Source organism: Pagrus major, chromosome 12 (assembly GCF_040436345.1).
Source record: "Pagrus major chromosome 12, Pma_NU_1.0".
Taxonomy (NCBI): domain Eukaryota; kingdom Metazoa; phylum Chordata; class Actinopteri; order Spariformes; family Sparidae; genus Pagrus; species Pagrus major.
In genome coordinates, this window is record NC_133226.1 from 9,269,915 (window position 1) to 9,289,936 (window position 20,022).

Consider the following 20,022-nt stretch of genomic DNA (forward strand, 5'->3'; position numbering starts at 1 on the left):
ACTGCCTTCATTCTTTTTGAGAATATAGGTGCAAAGTAAAAAAACAGGTTGTTGTGTGACTATGTGATATCAATTAATGCTTTCTATGCCTTGTCATAAATGTAGGAATGTTGTCATGTAGGAAAATAATCATAAAGCAGAGAGGAATTTACTAAGTGAATCATCGTTTTGTAATAGCTGTAAGTTTCTATTCTTGCAACATATTCGCGTGATTATGTAACACACTCAGTCTCATCCAACAAAGAGAACATGAGACCAAACAGTCTGCATGTTGCCATGTTCCACCATGTGTACAGAGACATGGAAAATCCCAGACTTGAAGCAATGGAGGTATAAATGTTGATATGCACGAGAACGTTGGGGCACAAAGTGTACTGAGCAGCGGCTGTGGAGAAGAATGTTTCAGCTTTTCCGACACATCTGTGAATTCACAAGACTGATATTTCTGTTTTTATCTCGGCTCTGACCATATGACTTTCAGCTAAACATGTTCCCATACCACCTTCTTTTCCCCTTATATGATTCCAGTACCTAAACTGTGCTGTGCATGTACTTGATATCAGACAAAACACAAAGTTTAGGTACTGGAATCATATATATATAAAATACTATTAATTTATATACACTATCATATATATATATATATATATATATATATATATATATATATATATATATATATATATATATATCAATAGTATTTTTTTAACAGCTGTATGCTACAAAACAGTGTATGGATGTTCTGTTATGGATTTGCTTGAAGCAGCACAAGTCACTTCCTGTTATAGAAATTGGCCACCTGTGCAGTAAAAGATGTTAAGTTACATAAAGGTGTACGAGACGCTGCTATGAAATATCAGGGTCCTGTTTCCAATAAATAAATTATGTGGTATCAGATTGTCATGTGAACTTGCTTCCTTCATTACCTCATCCAGGTTTTAGGCAGCAATACTTGTGTCAGTATCAGAACAACCCTACTTTTAGGAGGAGTTTTACTACCCTCACAATAGGGATTTTTCTTTTCCAGTTAATATCAGTAACCAATAATCATGGCCGATACTGATAATTTTTCTATTTAAAAAGTTCCTTTCCTGTAGTTTGTGAATATGTGAGGATATTCCACAGCTATAATATTTTTTATGTTAAAACTTGTAGAACTGTAAAACTTTTTCCTCTCTGAACCCCTGTAACATGTTTTGCAAATTGCAATTGCATTGCATTCATGCATTTGTTGGTTAAGCATATTGTAAATACAAGCTTTAACGGTATAACAAATAGTTATATTGATGATCACCAATTCATCGAGAAAAAAAGCAGTGTCCAATCCACTGCCTTCTACACATTGTGTCTCAATGAGGCTGACTATACAGAAATATACAACATACTTTTGTATATTATGACCACAAAAGTCAGCCAGTTGTTGACCTAAAGAGCTACAGTACGATCAAAAATGAGACAAACTGCATATGAATTTATAACTTAATCTTTAATACAAATGTCTCTGAAAATGGAAAATGTGTACACATCAGCATGGTTCAAAGGGTCAGCAACATTTTAATGATACTTCAATTTATTTAAAGGTGCAGCATTTTCACATCAATAAATCATAACCATGTTAGTTCAATCAGCAGAGGTAACACAAACAAACGAGACCTTCACTGAGGAGATTGTCAGCATCTACTGGCCTAAAGCATAGAACAAAAATAACAGACATCACGGTCTCATTTGTTAGTGGCAATTATACCAAGATACCAAATATAACAATAATACATTGATGTAAATATGTGCTACCTTTAACTCAAAACACATTCTAATCCTTCAGTGACAGACAGAACATTAACAGTGCATGTTAACTATAACCAAAAAAAAATCTTCAGCAACAGTACGACTCTGTCATGATCCAAAGCTTGTCCCTTCATCAGTGTTGTGGTTCTTGAAGTCAGAGTCACTGTTTGTCAAATCATTTTAATATTTTCTTTCCTTTTATACGTCGACAAATTAATCTGAAACGTGTTTTATAGAAACGCTGCTCTAAAGATTGGCAGTCATCAATGGCACGAACAAATGATGCCAGCAGGGAACAACTATTAATTTCTGGAATGTGTTTACACCATTACAAAAGAGGGAAAATCATATTACTTGTGCAAAGGTACATCAGCGTGAAGATTATTAAACCTGCTTAGACGTTCAAAAGGGTGATTATTATTCTGATACATTGTCGTGCTCTGAGTGTACATACACTGTATGCATAGTCTACTTTAAAAATAAATTGAAACGTAATAGTGCAAAACTAAAAGTAATTCTAAAGTTTAGACCAAATTAATTTCTCAAAAAATAAATGGTTTTGGTCTCAACTTGTCTTGACTGGAATGGTCTTGACCACAACACTGTAACTAACTACATAAAGACAACGAATCAAACCACATGTAGAAAAGAGAACACATCACTGAATACTTCACAAATTATAGAAAAATATCTACTGTGTGTTGTGTGGATATTATTAAATATTCTCAAGATAAATAGGCAAATGAAAACAGTGGAGAACTACTGCAGTGCAATTTCTTTCCTTCTTTGACCTGAACATTCAGTCGTGGTTGTGGGGCTGTTGTGGTGAAACACGACAGCAACCTCAGGTAGATTTTCCCAGCATTACCAATCCTCCTCATTACATTTACGTCACAGACATGTAATTGTTTCCTGCCTCATTATTATCACCTCTCTATGTCTACTAAGCAAAGACAGTGTTGTTGAAAACTACACAGGGCAATCAGTGAACAAATAAAGGCAGATTATGTAGGATCGGAGTGACAATCATCCTAAACAGATGTGTACAATAACTTGATACACAGAGAGTGTACAAAATATGATCTCAGAGCTGTTAACCTCTTATTAGCTTGAACTTAACCTGATATTCTCATCCAGGTGACTGTTGGCCCTAAGAATATCAGTGGTCACACGTCAACTTTCTGAGCCCTGTGTGTTCATCTACAAGTCAGCAGGTAAAAGTCATGAGCTTGAGCGAGCATGTTCACTCTCTGCACAGACGGAGGTTATATTTTGTACACTCAGTGTACAGTCAACACACTCGGACAGGATTATAAAGTCAGTCTTCAATCAGATGGGCTTATATAGTAAGGTGGTGACGTACTTCTTCTTGTAGCGATGTGTCGCACTCAGCACCATCACTCCATCCTGGGACAGAAAAACACAAAAACTCACTTTCTAAACGAGGAAATGTATGCATACAGCTTAAATACAAGTGGGTGAATGGGAACAATGCTATCAGTCATACCATGTGCAGTGTCACCATAATGTAAACCATGAGAGATTAGTGGGAGGGTCGCCCACTAATCTCGTCCCGCTCCGCTCACTAATCCCCGTCAACAATGCGGCAATATAATATCTACCGCTACTATATTCCTGTCTACTGCTGTTAAGAAACTATTAATGGAAACCAAAGGCGTCCTTTTGTTATGTTACATTATAGGACAGCTTCACAACTTTTCAATCCTCATTTTAACTTCAGATTTGAATTGCACTTTTGCACAAAATGAGGACTGTTCAGCTCAGTTGGCGGCGTTTTATGAGGAGATCGCTGAAAGGTGAGGTGAGCGATTCGGCTCCAGAGGAAGCTTCATGTAATCTGATGAATTGCCTCCAGTGATGTCACTCAGTGGCTAAGTTAAACTGTGTGTGATGTAGGCGCCAAGTTTTGAAAAGCAAGCTACAGGTCTCACATTCTCATCAGCTCGCTGTGGACAGTTTTATAACAAATCATCAAAATTGATAGAGCAGATCCAAAGATATCGGCTTTCATATTCCACGCTTTGTTTCTTCCTTATAAAACCCGGCGCCTACATTACCCTCAATGCAACCTAATCACTTATACCACTTTTACACAGACATTTGCATGTATACGGAGGTTTTTTAAACATGGGTTAACCTGCTAATAATCTGCAATTGCCTCTGTTCACATTGAACGGATTAAACACATTGTTTTTTCTGGAGCTGATAACGGAGGTTGCGAAAGAGTGAGGCATCTCACTTCTTTCTGATCTCTAATGACATTAAAGACACTTTAATGTGAATAATTGGTGGAGTTATTCTTTAAAAATGTTTTCATCAGTGACCCACTAGAGGGCTTTTATTGTGAAGCAGCTACAGAAGGTGCAGCCTAATTGATGGAGGTTAGCAGTTAGTTGATTGGTGTTAACTCTTGCAGTTGCTAAGGAAAGCTACACCTTTTAGCGAGCTGTTCTTGTATGAGGGGGAAAAAAAACTCATTTTAGGCTCTTATTATGCTCACACACAATCTGACTCATGTATCATATGGTATGGAAATTCAATCTATTTCATTCTGCAGAGCAAATTTCCAGACGCTCCCCTGTGTCCAATAATTGAGCTTTTAATGCATTTACACACAGGACTGTTCTGTTTGCAGTCCTCTGTTCATTTGATTATTTTGCTGAAAAAAAAAATGTGGCTTTCTATTAGGCTTCTTTAAGCCAAGTAGCTATGAAATGATCTAATAAGTGTGCCATTAAGCAGCATTTTTAAGAAATAAAAAGCAGTTCGACAGTCAGCATGTTGATTTGGGAATTTTCAGGGTAACTTGGGACAACAGAGCTCCAGCAGGGCCATATTTGCTGTTCTCCCACTGCCAGTGCCTCGTTTCTGTGTAACTGTTTGATTACAGTTGCAAAGCGTCTGACACCAGAGTCACTTTGAAGAGGAATAACAAAATCCTAAAAACAAAAATTATCCTTAAAGTCAATACCTACTACTACTTACTATCTGCCCAGCTATAAACTGACATTGTTAATACTGTGTATGCCTTCAATGATGATCCATCAGCAGGGTAAGAGTGGAAACTCTAAGTTTCTTATATTTTGTTCTCTTTTTTTCCCAGGTTTAGTCTGACACCACTGTTAGTATTTATAGCTTCACATGCACGTTTAATTTGTTTTTCCTGTCACGATGTGGGAAACGGTAATTATCTGTCCTTCAGCTCCCCTATTAGCAGCTTGTTATCACTGCCGGCACCTCATAGATACAATCTGCTGTGCAAGCCTCGTGTGAGCTTGCTAGCAGCTGCAGCGGCTCACAGTTTCTGCTCAAAATGCTAACAAAGCTGGTCATTTCTCAAGTGTCACCGCAGAAAGTTTTCCCACATTTTTAGCAGCCACATGGTGCTGAAAAATAGAAAACACAGAAATCTTCAGGCACTTGAGACCTTACCTTAATGGAAAGAGCATAGAGGTGGTTGAGCATGACGTGGTTGGGTTCTGGGAGTAATGCAGGGTCACACTGGATAGGAGAAAGAAAACAAGTTATGTGTCACGTTACTATTGAATTCTCTAGTTTCAGATACATTGCTTATCTCATCTTATAGATGCACTTTATCTATTACTAATGTTGGAATTGTTTTAAGTGTTTGTGATTTTACTATTTCTATTTGTGATCCTATTCATTTATATATATGTTTTAGAAAGTACCACAATGGCGATATCTGTGAGCTACTTACAGAAATTCCAGTGTCTTTATTGAGGATGACCTGCAGCAGGTGAGGTGGGAGTATGGGCGGAGACTTAAACTTCTCTTCCTGTTTAGGGACATAGGCATCCTGATGATAGGGCCCGGGAGGAGAGCTCGACAGGTCTAAATTAGGGACAGGAGGAGAGGCAGAGTGAGGGTGGTACAGTATGAGTGAGATCATTTTCAAACATCACACACTGTTACTGATTTAGGAATCACTGCCTCTGTTCACACAGCAGTAGCATTGCAAAACAAAAATGTTGCTGTTCTTCAGTTTTGATTTCTAAATGAACTCAAAGATGGTGGTAAATATTTCCAGGAGCCAAAAGAAAACAAAATAACAAAACAATAATTAACTCCACATTAAAGCTGCAATGATGAATCAATTAATCACCAACTATTTTGATAATTGATTCATCTGTTTGAGTGATTTTTATGGGGAAAAAAAAGTTACAATTCTCTGATTCCAGCTCCTTAAATATGAATATTTTCTGGTTTCTTTACTTCTCTATGACAGCAAACAGCATATTTTTGGATTGTGGACGAAACAAGACATTTGAGGACATCTGCTTGGGAGGTTTCATAGACCAAACAATCGATTATTCGAGAAGATAATATAGGGATTCATCAGAATGAGAATAGTCGTTGGTTGCAGCGCTACTACACATCAGGGAATCTAACAGGAATGATATGAAAAAGAGTTTGTCGGCACTCACCTGACATGTCAGAGCATTTCTGCGAGTCCACCATTAGAGCATCGAACACCTCAAAGTCCGTTTTCTTCACCTGGATGACATTGTTGACTGTCCCGAGTTGACTGGTTATAACTGGCTGTGAGGAGAAAATCAAAATCACAACTGAAGCTGCACAACACAATGTCATTTCAAAACATACAATCTACAGTATACTTGCAGTTATATACTACTGGTGTAACAACAATCTTACCGTGAAAACATTATGATTTATTATGTAGTGATAATATTGGTTCAACAGTCAAAAGATTATTTTTATTCTTGCCAGAAACTGATGGTAATGATAACAGACAGTCATATTGGAGTGTGAGAATAAGTGCTGACCTCAGCTGGGTCGTGGGTCCACTGGCCGTCCACGTAAAACTTGTACTGATGCTCCCCTTCAGGTAGGTCGACGATGGCCACAAAGGTGTTCTGACTTTGACCGAGGAAGACAGAATTTGGCACACAGGACGGTTAAAACATTACTTCTCTTTGAATATTTTACCTCATCAATAATATGTATGAAATCTTGTATGTGAGCTGAATTTAAACAAAACTGGGTCCAGGAAACCATTCAGGTACCTAGGTGATATGGCCTTTAGGCTATATGGCAATACATTTTGAATTTTGAATATCAATTCACCTGCTTAATTTATAAAACAACCTGCTAATTAATGAAATAAATCTTAAAAGTTGTATTTGAGCATTATTAAGCTGACAGAGAAAAAAACTTCCTATGAAATAACAAGTTAATGAGTATATAATTAAAACTGACAAAATGTCACCATACATAGAGTTAAGGACAACCCCTCACCTTCTAATGAGGGGAATCTTGTTGGCCCAGTTGTTGAAGGATCCAGAGATGTAGACCTCCTTGCCATCTCCAGTCCAGCGAAAGACTGTTGGCCGGTCCAGCGTTGGTCCTTTGTCATCTGCTTCCAAGTCCTGCTGCCACGCAAGGAACTCCTCTTTCTCCATGGGAGCCTGAAATACCCATCAAGCAAGTATTATTTACACTACCTAATGTAATAATAAAAGTTAACAGGCACAACCATGATGGAAACAGATACACTGTCTCTGACAGCAGCACAACTCACTTTCATGTCTTCACCATGAAAAATATCTGCATCCTCGGGGCTGTCCATCAGGATCTTTGGCCTCTCACCCTCCTTGGTCCCTCGGCTGTCCCTCCGCTGAGCCTTCTCCCCCTGGCACATGGCAGCCCTCTCACTGCTCGTATTCCCCATGACTTTATCTTCTTGTAGGCTGGTGCAAGGTCACTGTGAGCAGGAGTTTGAGAGATCAACAGCAACTCAGAGAAGACTGCACAAGATCTGACATTTTTTTCCCAAATTGATCATTAACAGCTGCGACCAGAGTCCTGACAACACAAATGGCTTTTCAGACCTCGTGAGAAAGAGAATTAGTACAGGACTAAAGTTCCTATGTAGAATGAATACAACAGCAGAATAAGTTAACTGGTAACACATTACAAGCAGCCATGGGTCAGAAAACACATAGAAGGACTTGGCAGGCTTATACTCCACATCTACATCCGACAGCTGAATTGAACAGGTTTTTCCACGTTGTGACTTCATAAACAAAGCATACTGTATGATCATAAAGCAATCCCTGCAGCTAGAAACTGAACAGCAGTTGAAAAGTATTTTTTTTAATGCACTGCAAGGGCACCTCCCTGCATTGTTATAGCTTCAGCAGCTTGTCATGTTAAGCTCAAAATTATTCTTACATAATGTTTCTTTCAACATGAAATGACTAGTTGAAGGACCAGTGTTTTGTTCAACACCCTATTGAATACAAACCACATATTTGTGGCGTTACTAATAACATTATATAACGCTGTGTTTGTATCATTTTTCCTACCTTAATTTCACTACAGTATTGTGTAATTGCAGAAACTAGAAACCTTCTGGAGATAGCACACGTCACAATCAACACATATATTGGCTTTCATGTTTTGATCTACTTATGTTTTTCTTACATATGCTACTGCTGCATGATATTACTAATGCAGTGTAGAAAATCAATCTGCACGGCCAGCTGCATAAGTAAGCAACAGTAACCTTGACAAAATAAAGGCAGATAATGCATTTACAGGAATGGATTACCCATTTCAAGGATGTTTAAAATCATTGCAAAGAGTTTCATATCATTGTCAAATGAAATGAAACCAACTATCAGAGGTGACCTTGAAAAATGCTTAAGTTGTTCAAAATTGAGAAATGGCCTGTTAAATAGCAACATGGTGTTATTGAGACATTTCTTAATGATGCTATAATTATCATGCAAATAAAACTATTTGTGTTACTAATACGTAAACTTTTGATAAGTTGGCGCTGCACAAAGTGACATACTTTGGCCACTTTGGGCACTTATGGGGGGTGGATTTGGCCTGCCAGATGTTTGTAGTGGTAAAAATACTAAATTTAATTTGTGCCTGGCAGACACTTTGCACAGGAAGTTAGTTAGTTAAGGAAAATTGGGGTCCTAGTACCATTTTGTGCCTTCACAATACAATACAGTAAAATAGGTGCTTGCTTCTGGCCCATGGCCCAACATTAAGTTTCAGTTTTGACCCTCCAAGGGAAAAAGGTTTGGTGCCCCTGGTTTCAGGTGACACGGAGGAGGCAGAAATGTTTAGACATATTTCGTGCCTGTGTCAGAGTTTATGTGAGGGCTGCTGTTCAAGTTAAAATACTGGTTAGATTTACAAAAAAAATCAGGTTGATGTAAGTGTATGATCAAATCAATTAAACTAACTGTTTACTGTACGATTTTACATTATAAACTAATATTTAGGGTAATTAAGAGTAGGGGTCAATTCTGAACAAACAGTGATGGCATAAACCTATGTACATTTACTCAAATGGTGTTCTTAAGTACAATGTTCAGGTACTTTACTCGAGTATTTCCATTTTCTACTACTTTATACTTCCTCTCCACTACATGTATTTGATAAACTTCGTTACTAGTTACTTTGCAGATTCTGATTATTCAGTGTTTGCAGGCTATTAATTGTGACGTGTTAGCAATCAGATAGTGTTGTGGCTGGGACATTGTGTGAGAGCATGCTGCATCAGAGCCAAAGTGGCACATTTTAAAATGAGGGTCTTTCTCTTTCTACATTACTGTTGCTGACGGAGTTGGTGTACTTTTCCTCTGTATATACTATGATTTTGAGAGAAGTAACATTACTGTTTCTGCCACTACAGTTAGCCATCATAACGTATCAGATAAAAAGGATGTGCTTAATATTATGCAGCTTAACTGTCTGGAGTAATTGAGCTGCAATGCAACGGATTTCAACACTGTGTCAACTATGGTGTTGACATTAGCCACCTGACCCCCAGCCAAGGCTAACGTTACGTTAGCTCATCTTAAAACCTGATATGCACGCAACTAGACTCCGCTGCTAACTCTCATGTGACTACAGCGTGACTCGCTTGTGTTTAGTGAACTGCAGGTAATCTACTTTCAGCCAGCAGTAACATTACCTCAGGTGTCTTAACGTTACTAAAGCTAACGTCAGTTAGCAGCTAGCATCAGTGTGTTGTGCAGCCGTCCTGTTCACACTAACAGCGCTACTGGCTGCTACATGGAAGTGAAATCAGTTCAAACAATGGATGCACTCACTAGAAGTGCAGACAGTCGTGTTGTTTTTTTGTTTTGTTTTGGGTTTTTTTTACCTGAGAAACGTTTGCCGTCGTAGCTTTGTGCGCTAGCTCGTCAGACCCATTTCACCGGAGCAGAAACAAAACATTTGATCACGAATCAACAAACCCGCCCCCTGGGTTTCGCGCGTGCGCAGTAAATAAACACAAAATAAGGTCAACTTGATTAAAAGGACAGAATAATCACACACTGTAGCCTGTTATTTCCACACATCGACACATGGTTGTATGTATAATGTCTGTGGCAATACGGTAGAGTTTTTAATCATGATCGTGTTATAAAATGTATGGCCCTTTGTGATTAAGGGTGTAATTGTATCCTCTCACCACTAGATGGAAGCGTGAGTTAAGTACAGTGACAGGGTACAGTGTGGAGATGAAGCTCTGTTTTCATGTGATGAGCCAGTAAAGCTGTGACCTTAATTTCTGATGCCTACAATGTTGTTTTGTTTGTTTGTTTGTTTGTTTGTTTGTATTTATCAAAATGATGTACATCATGGGATCTATATGAAGGTCATAGACCCATACAGTCCATCTTGATTAATAAAGTAACGCGTAACTCTTTTCAGAAATGTGAACTACTATAGACAAAGATCCAAAAAACAAAAAAACAAAAACTATAAAATCTGGAAAATTGTCACTTGTGCCAATATATAGGCAGAATATAGGCATGTTAAGGCGAATATATTGACAGAAGCTCTATGTCACATGCTCCCTCTCTGCTGGCCAGGATGTGTCACTGTGGCTGGTGATTGGCCTCTTGCCTTGCCAGGTGATAGCAGTTTGGCTGATTGTGAAAATCCAATAAGAGAGGGTAGGGCACTAGGCTCTGGTCTCTCTGCTTGCTCTTGCTCCTGCTCTCACTTCAGGCCACCAGACAAGAGGTGCAGTCAGTCAGCCGGTATTATGTTTTTGATTTATGTTTATCTGATGGGTGCGGTAGTTCAGTTTTCGTGGCTTCATTTCAATGAGGTTTAGGTGATTTGTTGTGTTAGGGTAGAGGGTTAGCCCCCAGTTCTGGCACTGGTTGGTTGGTCTGGGAGGCTGCTCTTCTTTTGCTCATTTTGGCCGGCCTATCAGTTTGTTTTTGTTTGATTGTTTAGGGTTTTTTTACCCTGTTTGTTTGCAATTTACTTAATAAATTTACCTTCCTTTAAAACTACAACCTGTTGTTTGTCTTGTTAGACCTCCGTTGGAGGCGGTCGTAACACTCTACATATATGTGCATGTAATAGGCTATTTATATTGTATATTATGTAGGCGGTAATATAACATATTGCACCATGGATCATTGGTCATGAGAAAAGATTTCTTTATATTATATTTGCATTTTCAGCTAACTTTTAGTCAGCTGATAGACAAAGAAAACACTACAGCTTTGTGCCAGTCTTGACATTTACTGTGCGTTGCCCAGCGATGAGACATGCAGGGAATGAGTGCAACTTGCCATTCAGACAAAAGGTCTCTCTGAGCGGCCTTTGAACTGTTGAGGATCAGCTGTAATGGTGCCTTTAAAGGTTACCTTCTCAAACTTTGTCTACTGAGTTCTGCAGTGCCTCTAAAGTCGCTCTCATTATGGATGAAATGATGCAGCATATCATTAATTGTTATGTCAGGCAGCCCAATCTGATCCTGTGACAGTGCCAAACCTCCGACAGCTGCTGCGGTCACATTTTCCCTGAGCGGTGCTGTTGTGCCAGCTCACCTGTCAGTAGATGAAGCACATATTTTGAATTGTCTTGGCAGGAAAAGCAGAATATTAACGGTCAAATCACTGCCCTGTCAGTGACACCTAATGGAGTGTAGCCTGATCATCTCATTAGCTACACCTGTGCTGGACCAGTTTAAATGTCTGTTGCTGTTTTTTTGTATTTTCCACTTGTTGTTTGGTTCGGATATGGGTGAGTTTTCTTTCCACCTCATGGGAAACAATTTAGTGCCTTCTTTTGCAGTATTTTCTGGCAGAGTCATGTTGCGCTGCAGCTAAAGCTCAAAAAAAGTGTCTGTTCATCTTTGTTTAGTCCCCTCGCTCCCATTTCCCATCTACACCAATTCTTTTTCCTCAAACTTCGACACACATTTAATACCACTAATGATGTGCGCTCCCAATCAGGACTCCAGCCTCATCCGTACTCAGGGGGGGCAGCGAATGCTGGAGGCCTTGGCACATAACAAGGAGCTAAATAAAAATGTGTCCAGCAGAGATGTGAGGTTAGCGTTCCCTGCACCATTTTAAAAACAGAAGAATGTACATCTCACAAGGCCCCATTATCTGCAATGTCACAGCAGACACAGCCCCGAATTATTGGCTCGGTCACAGTTGATTGCGGCACACAGATGTCGGTCCACACCGGGTGCTCAATTAGAGATTTAATTTTTCCCTCCAGAGCCTTTACGCCTTGTAATAAACGGTGCATCATGTTGTTTTCTCCTCAGGTTGGCTTCTTATCTGAGAGAGAAAATCATTGAGAAATGTCAAAACAACAAGTTATTGTGTGATGCAACAGTTTGTACGTGCATGTCATTTTAATGGGGATAAGAGTTGATGAGCGATGATGCATGCAATAGCACACTTTCACCAGAGCACTTCAATATTTAATCGAATTCGAGTTTTGAGATCCAAGAGCCATCTTAGACGACCGTCCTGGAACCAGACGGCTGTAATTGGCTCACGACGACTTATAGGAGACTGAGTGGGCTCCGAGGATGGATGAAGTTTGGCCTGACTGGTGGAGGTGGGATGTGATGTTTTTCGCTCGCATGCGGAGGTGGATTTCAAAAATGGATCAGAGTGATGGAGTCGGATGCTATAGCGGCGCGTTGTTAGTTTTGATGTGTTGTAAATGTTGACGTGTCAGTTGGCAATGTTAGATAGAGCGACGACTGAAGTGGGAGCGGGTCGACCCTGATACTGCATCATTGTGTGACTTTGAAAGCCGTCTTCTCTCGTGCCAAGCAGACTAAAGCCAAAGCCCAAACCTGGGGAGCTCTCACCCTCATTAGAAATCCTATATTGGCTCACGGACCTCTGATGAACTCCGTGATGTGACTGATGCGCTGACATTTTACTGTGGCTCCACTCTGGCAACGCTCCCCCTGAGCCATGGCCACACTGCCACTGTTGTTTACCATTACTCATCCCTGCTGAGTGAAGCCATCACACAGCAGTCGGCAGCCGCACCGCAGCGCATCGGCCAGCAGCTGGCCCTGATACACTCTCTGTACACAAGCCAGATAACCTTTATACTGAGCTCCTCTTGATGACACGAGGGGGGGGTGATGACTCACACTTGTTGCCTTGGCACTCTTACAAGCTCACATCTGTGAGGGCAACACAACTTGGCACTCTTGTTTTTGTGCGTTTCCTGTGTGAAACATTGCATGACAACTTGTTTTAGTAAAGAAATTTGAACAATATTGAGCAGGATCGCCTTTCTTTTCAGGCTTAAAGGATACATTGAGTGTTGGTCTGTACTTTTCTTACTGTTGACAAACTCCATGAAACCAAAGACGACAACATCTCCATGCTTTCTGACTTCCCTAGCCTACATGTGGACCCAGCCTCATGTGTATTTGGTTATTTTCTGCCTACTATTCTAAGAAAAGACGTTACGGAAGCAAAATAGTTCAAAATCTAAAAATTGACCCGTGGTGACCTTGAGTGTCTACCCTTTTAAAACAAGTCTCAAGTATATCTTTTCATTAGATGAGGAGGATCATCCATTTTGGATTAAATTAACTTAAGTATCAAAAGTATAGGTAAAAGTAACTCATACATATATTATGTATACAGTATACTGTGGCTCAAGCGATTTTCAGCCTAACATATTATCTGATCTTCAATTTTCTGATTATTGGAATCGGTGTTCTTTTTTTATCAGATTGCCGAAACACTGATTTAGAAAATGCACTGCTCTGACTCAGGTGCAGCATACACTAGTAACTAGTAACTAAAGTTATTACATAATTAAATATATGTAGTGAGTAAAAAGTCTCTATCTCAGTATGTATTGCTTGTAATAAGCTGAAACTTTGGCTAATATTTGTTAGTAGAATCAAATCACTTTCAATGGGATTTGTTGACCATGACAACGATGTACATCGTCAGTCTTATCCCTTTAACAGCAAGGCCTTTATTTAACTCCTGAAAACATGGCGTACTATATTGTACAGGGACAGGGATTTCAAAACTCGTCGGTTTAGGTTGTCTGGGACTTCCACGGTGTTTGCTTTAAAGCTCGACTGGTCAATTGGCCTTACATCTTGTCAGGATTTTCTGCGGTCGAGTAGACTTTTAAATTAACTGGAACAACTTTGCTGAATAGATGGTTCTACTGGCACCGTCCGTCAGCATGAGTTATACACACCGCTGCAGCTGAATCACGTCTGTTCAAAAGTTCTAGTGAACAGAACGTAAAGAAGTGTCTGCTCGCTAGACAACAAATCAATATACTCTGTAAATACAGGTTAAAGCTAAAGATTGCGGTGTCCAAGGTTAACTAATTTTTTCATTAAAGAAAGATTCATCCTTAAACCTCGACAGTGGCTTGAAGATGCAATGTGCAAAGGGAGGGCAACTGGGCTTGGTAGAAGGAGGTTGTAAGATGTTTTCAGAAATGTCTTGAATAAAAGTAAATGAATGATGACATGAAAAGAAACAGAGAGAAGAAAAGGGACTTTTCTTTTAACCTTTTGTAATTAATTTTTCGCTGCTTTGTAACTTTTTGATTAACCCTATAAAGGCACACGAGGACTTAATCATAAGCTGTGCGTCCCCGATGACATGACGGCTGCTTGACACAATCTTCCTCATTAACCCGGTGATTTGTGAGACTGTTTGGGTGGGACCAATCCAGAGACTCAAGTTTCACATTTGACTCAGCGTTTAATCTAGCAATTAGCCCGGTCAAGAACATTATCAGCGAATCTGTTATGAAACAATTACATAACATCCTCGCCTAAATGATTTCTCTCCCACACACGCTGTCTCATCCTTTTGTCCTGTTATCTCTATTTCCTGTTGTGTCTCTCTCTCTCTCTCCCTGTCTTACTCGCTCCGATGCTTACAGTTTGACCTTCAGTTCGGTGTTTGGGGAGACGCTACCGCCGGACTCTTTGTTTTTACTGACAGATAGAAAAGTAACACAAGCCTCAAGGAGGCACAGGCTTCACAGCTACACGGTGTGACTCTACAACAAGCCTGCTTTCTTTCTCTTTTTTGACCGGTTTCAACTTGTTAAAGCTTGACGGGCAAGTCAAGGAAAGGCACTGTTCAAACCACAGTTTGTGTCCAACCCTCTCTCTTTGCAAACCTCTAAGTGAGAAGGTGACCTCTTGGTGCCGTAGGAGACAATCCTTTTTATTCCAACCGTCGGCAGGTGAAAGGTCCAGTGGCCATAATGCCTCTTGTCCTCTCGATGTAAGCTTGAGCTAGACACTCAGCTCCTATCTGCTACAGTATTACCACCCTCTCGAATTTCATAGCGCATGTTTGAGATTGTATGGGTGTTCAGGAAAAGCCCTTTGCCCCGCTGTGGAATGTATAATCTGTGCAATCACACTTGGCGGAGCAGCGGTTCATTCATGCAATGTTTTCTGCTCCAGCCACTTGGAATACAAAGCAGAGGGCGATCAAAGTGAGGGAGCCGGCTGAATTTAAACAAGTGTGAATCCAGTGCTACTTCAGCGCCACTGGAACCGTCCGGCTGACAGAGGCTTTTGTCAACCGACATGAAGCTAGCAGATTTGATCAGGTGTAGCTATAGCATTAAGTCATGCTGCCCTCAAGCTCTGAGAGGCTGTTTACACGGGAAAGCTTTCAACAGAAAACGGTGAACTATTGTTGCGTTTTGGCCGTTTGTTCACACGACAGCTGCGTTTTTGGGGCCCTGAAAATGCAAACTTTTGAAACCGGGTCCCGAAGTGTATCTTTTGAAAAGGCCACCCCTACTGTCATCGTGTAAACTGTCAAAACGCGGATCCTGTGAAAACGGTGAAGTCACGGCCCCACTTTGTGCATGTGTATTATGTTTTCAGTCAAATAGCCATGCGAGAGTAGGAGGACAAAGATAATGATAATGGTGTTCTGTAGAAGAAAGCGTTGGTGTTATGTTTCATTACAAAGTTACACAGCCAACTACTGGCCTGGCATGCCTCGTTTTTCCATTTCTGTGTGCACAGGGATCATCTTCGAATTGATGCCATCTCACACGGAACTTTTTCAAAACGCAACGGAAATGCTTTTCCGTTTTTAAGCGAGACGTGGCCTGAGTTGGCTGAAAACCCTGACTTCTTAGAGTGGAAATGGACAAGTTTTCCCCCCAGCGTTCCAAGAGGTACTGTTGGCAGTGTATTCCTCAGAGTAGCAACTAAAAACAGCTAGCAGGATAAAATGTGAGTTTATTCGTTCATTTAGTCTATAATGGAGATGTGAAAACGGATAGGAATGGAGCCAGGCTGCCAGCCGAGCTGGATCACCAACCATCTTCATTTTCCAGGGAGATTTCGTGCCCGGGGAAAGACAGTGAAGGTTGACAGGAAACCAGTCTTAGCGCCAATGGTGTCATTATTTTACTGCCATTGCATTGTGCTATCATCAACATTTTCTTCATAATGACGCGTTAAAGCAAGAAACTTGCATTTGCCAGTTTAATGTTTACAGCTGATTTGTTGCAAAACAATACAAACAATTAAATACATGAAATAAACAGTGACTTTAAGGAGAAAGGGACTAAATATTAGTGAAATTATCTGTCCAGGCAGCAAGATACGTTTACTATTACAAGAAGTAAGTCGGTGCAGACTAGAAATAAGAAGGATCAGACTTTCAGCACATAATACTTAATCCAAGTGGTGCATTCTTAATTTTGACACAATAAAGTAGAACCAAATATCCAACCCAGGATCCAAACCCACAACCTTATAGCTAAAAGTCATATTTACTAACCAGGTGCCACCATGCCAACTGACATCTGCTAAGGTGGCTTTAGTGATACATATGTCGCTCAGAGGGCCGACCGCTTTCACCCAGACTGAAGTATCTCGTCAACTATATGGTGGATCTCCATGAAATGTTGTACAGACATTAACGGCCCTCAGAGGCAGAAGCTCAATGACTCTGATGATCCCCTGACTTTTCCTCTGGCGCCACCAGCTGCTCAAAATGTCAATTTGTCCAAAAAAACAACCTTTAAAACTAATGTCATTCCAATCAGTGTTCATTGCGCTTTGTGTTCGGTACTATAAGCAAATGTGACATACTAGTGCTTGAAATAAATCTCCTAGCCTTGAAGTGGATGTTTTATATGTCCCAAGTTAAAAATAACTCAAATAAAGACAAAGTTTCTTATCAAGACACGGCAAGTGACATTTACTTGAATTAAGTCAAATTTGAAAAATCTCATTTGAAAGCACTAGAAAATCCATTGAGACTAAAAACAAAGCCAACTTGATGTTTAATCTAAATACAATATTATTACATCTGGTTAGATCTTCAGTTTTTAAGGTGAAAGAGTAAAATATGAACACGATGGCTAATGACGAAAAGCTACAAGTCAAAATGTCAGCGTCCTCATCAGCTGAAGATCGATGTAGAAGACAGTGAAGTAAACAAAGAGCATACACACTGTATATTGTGTATTGCAGGGCAGAGCTAGTTAGCCCGAGTTTAAGTACAGAATAAAAGCAGAATTCAAATGTTATTTGTTTTAACTGAAGCCTGGGATGGTTTGGATGCCCACAGGCAACACAGTGGTTTGATTCATGATGTAATGTTTGTGTGTTCACACTGTAAGCTCTGCTTTCCACGAGAGAAAAGGATTTGGGGATGAATACCTGGTGTGTTTGGCAAACTCTACCTAACGCAAGTTTTGCTGGATTTCCTGGAGTAGGGAGAACGAGGAGCAGGAGGGAGGAGATGTTTTCCTTTTCCACTCCTCAACAGATAATTTTCTGATGTAACAGAAACTTTAATAAACCTCCCTGCTCTTTAGTGTCTTATAAATACAGACGTGTATGTAAATACTACATGTAGTAAAATACGTGCTGGTAAGTGGTTAGTTAGAGCTGGGAGATAATTAAATACAAATCTTTACAGACCATATCCCGACAGTCTCTTTTTCAGATTGTCAAATACTGATGCTGGCTTGGTGGCCAGTTCCCTCTGATGTCACTGTGGGCAGCTTGAATGCTGGAATAATGATACACTGCTGTGTTTCAGGTTGCAATCCGTATAAACATGGAAGATCTGACACATTTTAACATCGCACCACTCCCCGATTGATGAGTAAATGAAAAGATGACCGACAGTGAAAATCTGGAGGGACATCAGGCCATAATTCACAGTAAAATAACATTTATAGCCCATTAGCTCATGTTAGCACTCAAAAACATTACTGTTTTACATATTACACTTCCAGGCTTTAGTAAATGTGTCAAAGATGTCTATTGATACTTAAGAATTAATTTACATCTTTACAATCAAACAGTTATGGTAGCTATAGGAAGTAGTTGAATGCTAACGTGAGCTGACGTCTGATAGAAGCTAATGTGATATCAAATATGTTGTTTTACCTCGAAATATGTCCTGATGTCCCTCATATTTTGACTTGCATTGTTATGGGAAAAATTGAATTGTAATTATTTCAAGCTTATCATCCACCCCTATGGTAAATGGTCTTATGTTTGGTTGTTTGCTTTGTGCGTGTCAGCCTTCATCCCATTAATGTCCATTTAGGCTGGACATTTTTAAAGGTGCAATATGTAAGAGTTTAAGATGAAAACACAAAAAATTAAACACTAAAATTATTAACAGAATGTGAAGGAATAACAGTTTTAACGTCACAATGTTGCAATGTATCTACTGAAGTTAGCATGCTAATCTGCTAGCCCCGGCATTAACACCAACATTCCCCTGGTGCTCCGAACTCCCAGTCTGTACTGGTAGCTGCACGGCTGACTAATTTACTAATGACAGCTACAGTTTGCAGCAGTTAGCGGCTACTCTGATGGAAAAACTCCCCCCTATTTGTTTTGAATATAAACTTGACAGTTGGCTGATTGTTATATACTGCAACTTTAAGGAGACCCAAAACATGATCTTTTGCTAACTCTAAGCAGGTGTTTTTTGTGCTTAAACCTAACGAGAGCAGAGTTTTGATCACGAGATAAAATTGAAAATTGAAGCTAAAGAAAAGTAAAGTAGCAACATAAAGAAATGTAGTTTTATCATACATGCACCTGCGGTTTGCAGGAACATACACTGGCAACGTTTATTCTGGTGATTGCCTTGCTTGCTAAACCCGAATCAATTGAAACTGCTCAAGTCAAAGTATGAATATTTTGATATATTACATGCATATATTTTTTCTTATCAGTTTCTTATAGTTATTAATAAACACACATGAGAAAAGACACAAACCCATGATTCTCAGGAAGTAGAGTAAATGCCATGCATTTATTTCAGCGCTGTGACACATCCCTCAGACAGTCCAGATCCATGCCATAACCATACTTTATTCACTAAGAGGACCTGGCATCGCCCCTTCGTTACATGGCATAAACACTACATGAAGTTCTACTTGTTACAGTATGTTTCCAGTGAGCCTATGGGCAGTTTCATGTGCATTTACATAGTCGTGTAACCTGTAACTTCATAGAATTCCCGTCACATTTTCTTTAATGGTTCTGCTTATTAACAAAGGACAAACGTCTGCACCACATCTCCCATTGTCTTTCAGTAATTCATTACAGTGGTTATGTCACACAGTCGTCCATCTACATCTCATTTCCACAGTGAAAATAATGACACTTGAGCAGAAGGGGCAGGTGTCTCCACCTTCTCCAAGTGCAGCTCTGAGCACGACAGGAACAAAATGTACTATATGGCAGTATATACACATCACCTACAAGGTTAGCTTTCATTAACGTTACTTCACATCCCTTTTCACAGTTAGTACGTCAGAAGAACATTGATTTTTTTGAATGAGAATGGGGAAAACAGAGGATATAGAATGGGGGGGGAAACAGAGGATATATCAGAGGATACAGGAATAAATACAGCG

General features: G+C 39.8%; 1 protein-coding gene across 1 annotated transcript; it reads right to left on the bottom strand.

Moving 5' to 3' along the window:
- Positions 1-1,467: 1,467 nt before the first annotated feature.
- Positions 1,468-10,071, bottom strand: prkab1a (protein kinase, AMP-activated, beta 1 non-catalytic subunit, a). The gene is made up of 8 exons (XM_073478214.1): positions 9,977-10,071; positions 7,367-7,549; positions 7,084-7,253; positions 6,612-6,705; positions 6,252-6,366; positions 5,525-5,658; positions 5,239-5,307; positions 1,468-3,192 (listed from the first exon to the last, which is right to left on the bottom strand). The coding sequence occupies exons 2-8, from the start codon at positions 7,514-7,516 to the stop codon at positions 3,115-3,117; spliced, it is 810 nt and encodes a 269-aa protein (XP_073334315.1). The 5' UTR covers positions 7,517-7,549; positions 9,977-10,071; the 3' UTR covers positions 1,468-3,114.
- Between the last annotated feature and the right edge of the window lie 9,951 nt (positions 10,072-20,022).

Coding starts and splice junctions, on each gene's coding strand:
- prkab1a (XM_073478214.1), bottom strand. CDS start 7,516: ATGGGGAATACGAGCAGTGAGAGGGCTGCCATGTGCCAGGGGGAGAAG. Junction 6,706..7,083: donor AAGATTCCCCTCATTAGAAG/GTGAGGGGTTGT, acceptor CCTCGGTCAAAG/TCAGAACACCTTTGTGGCCA. Junction 5,659..6,251: donor GAAATGCTCTGACATGTCAG/GTGAGTGCCGAC, acceptor TCCCTAATTTAG/ACCTGTCGAGCTCTCCTCCC.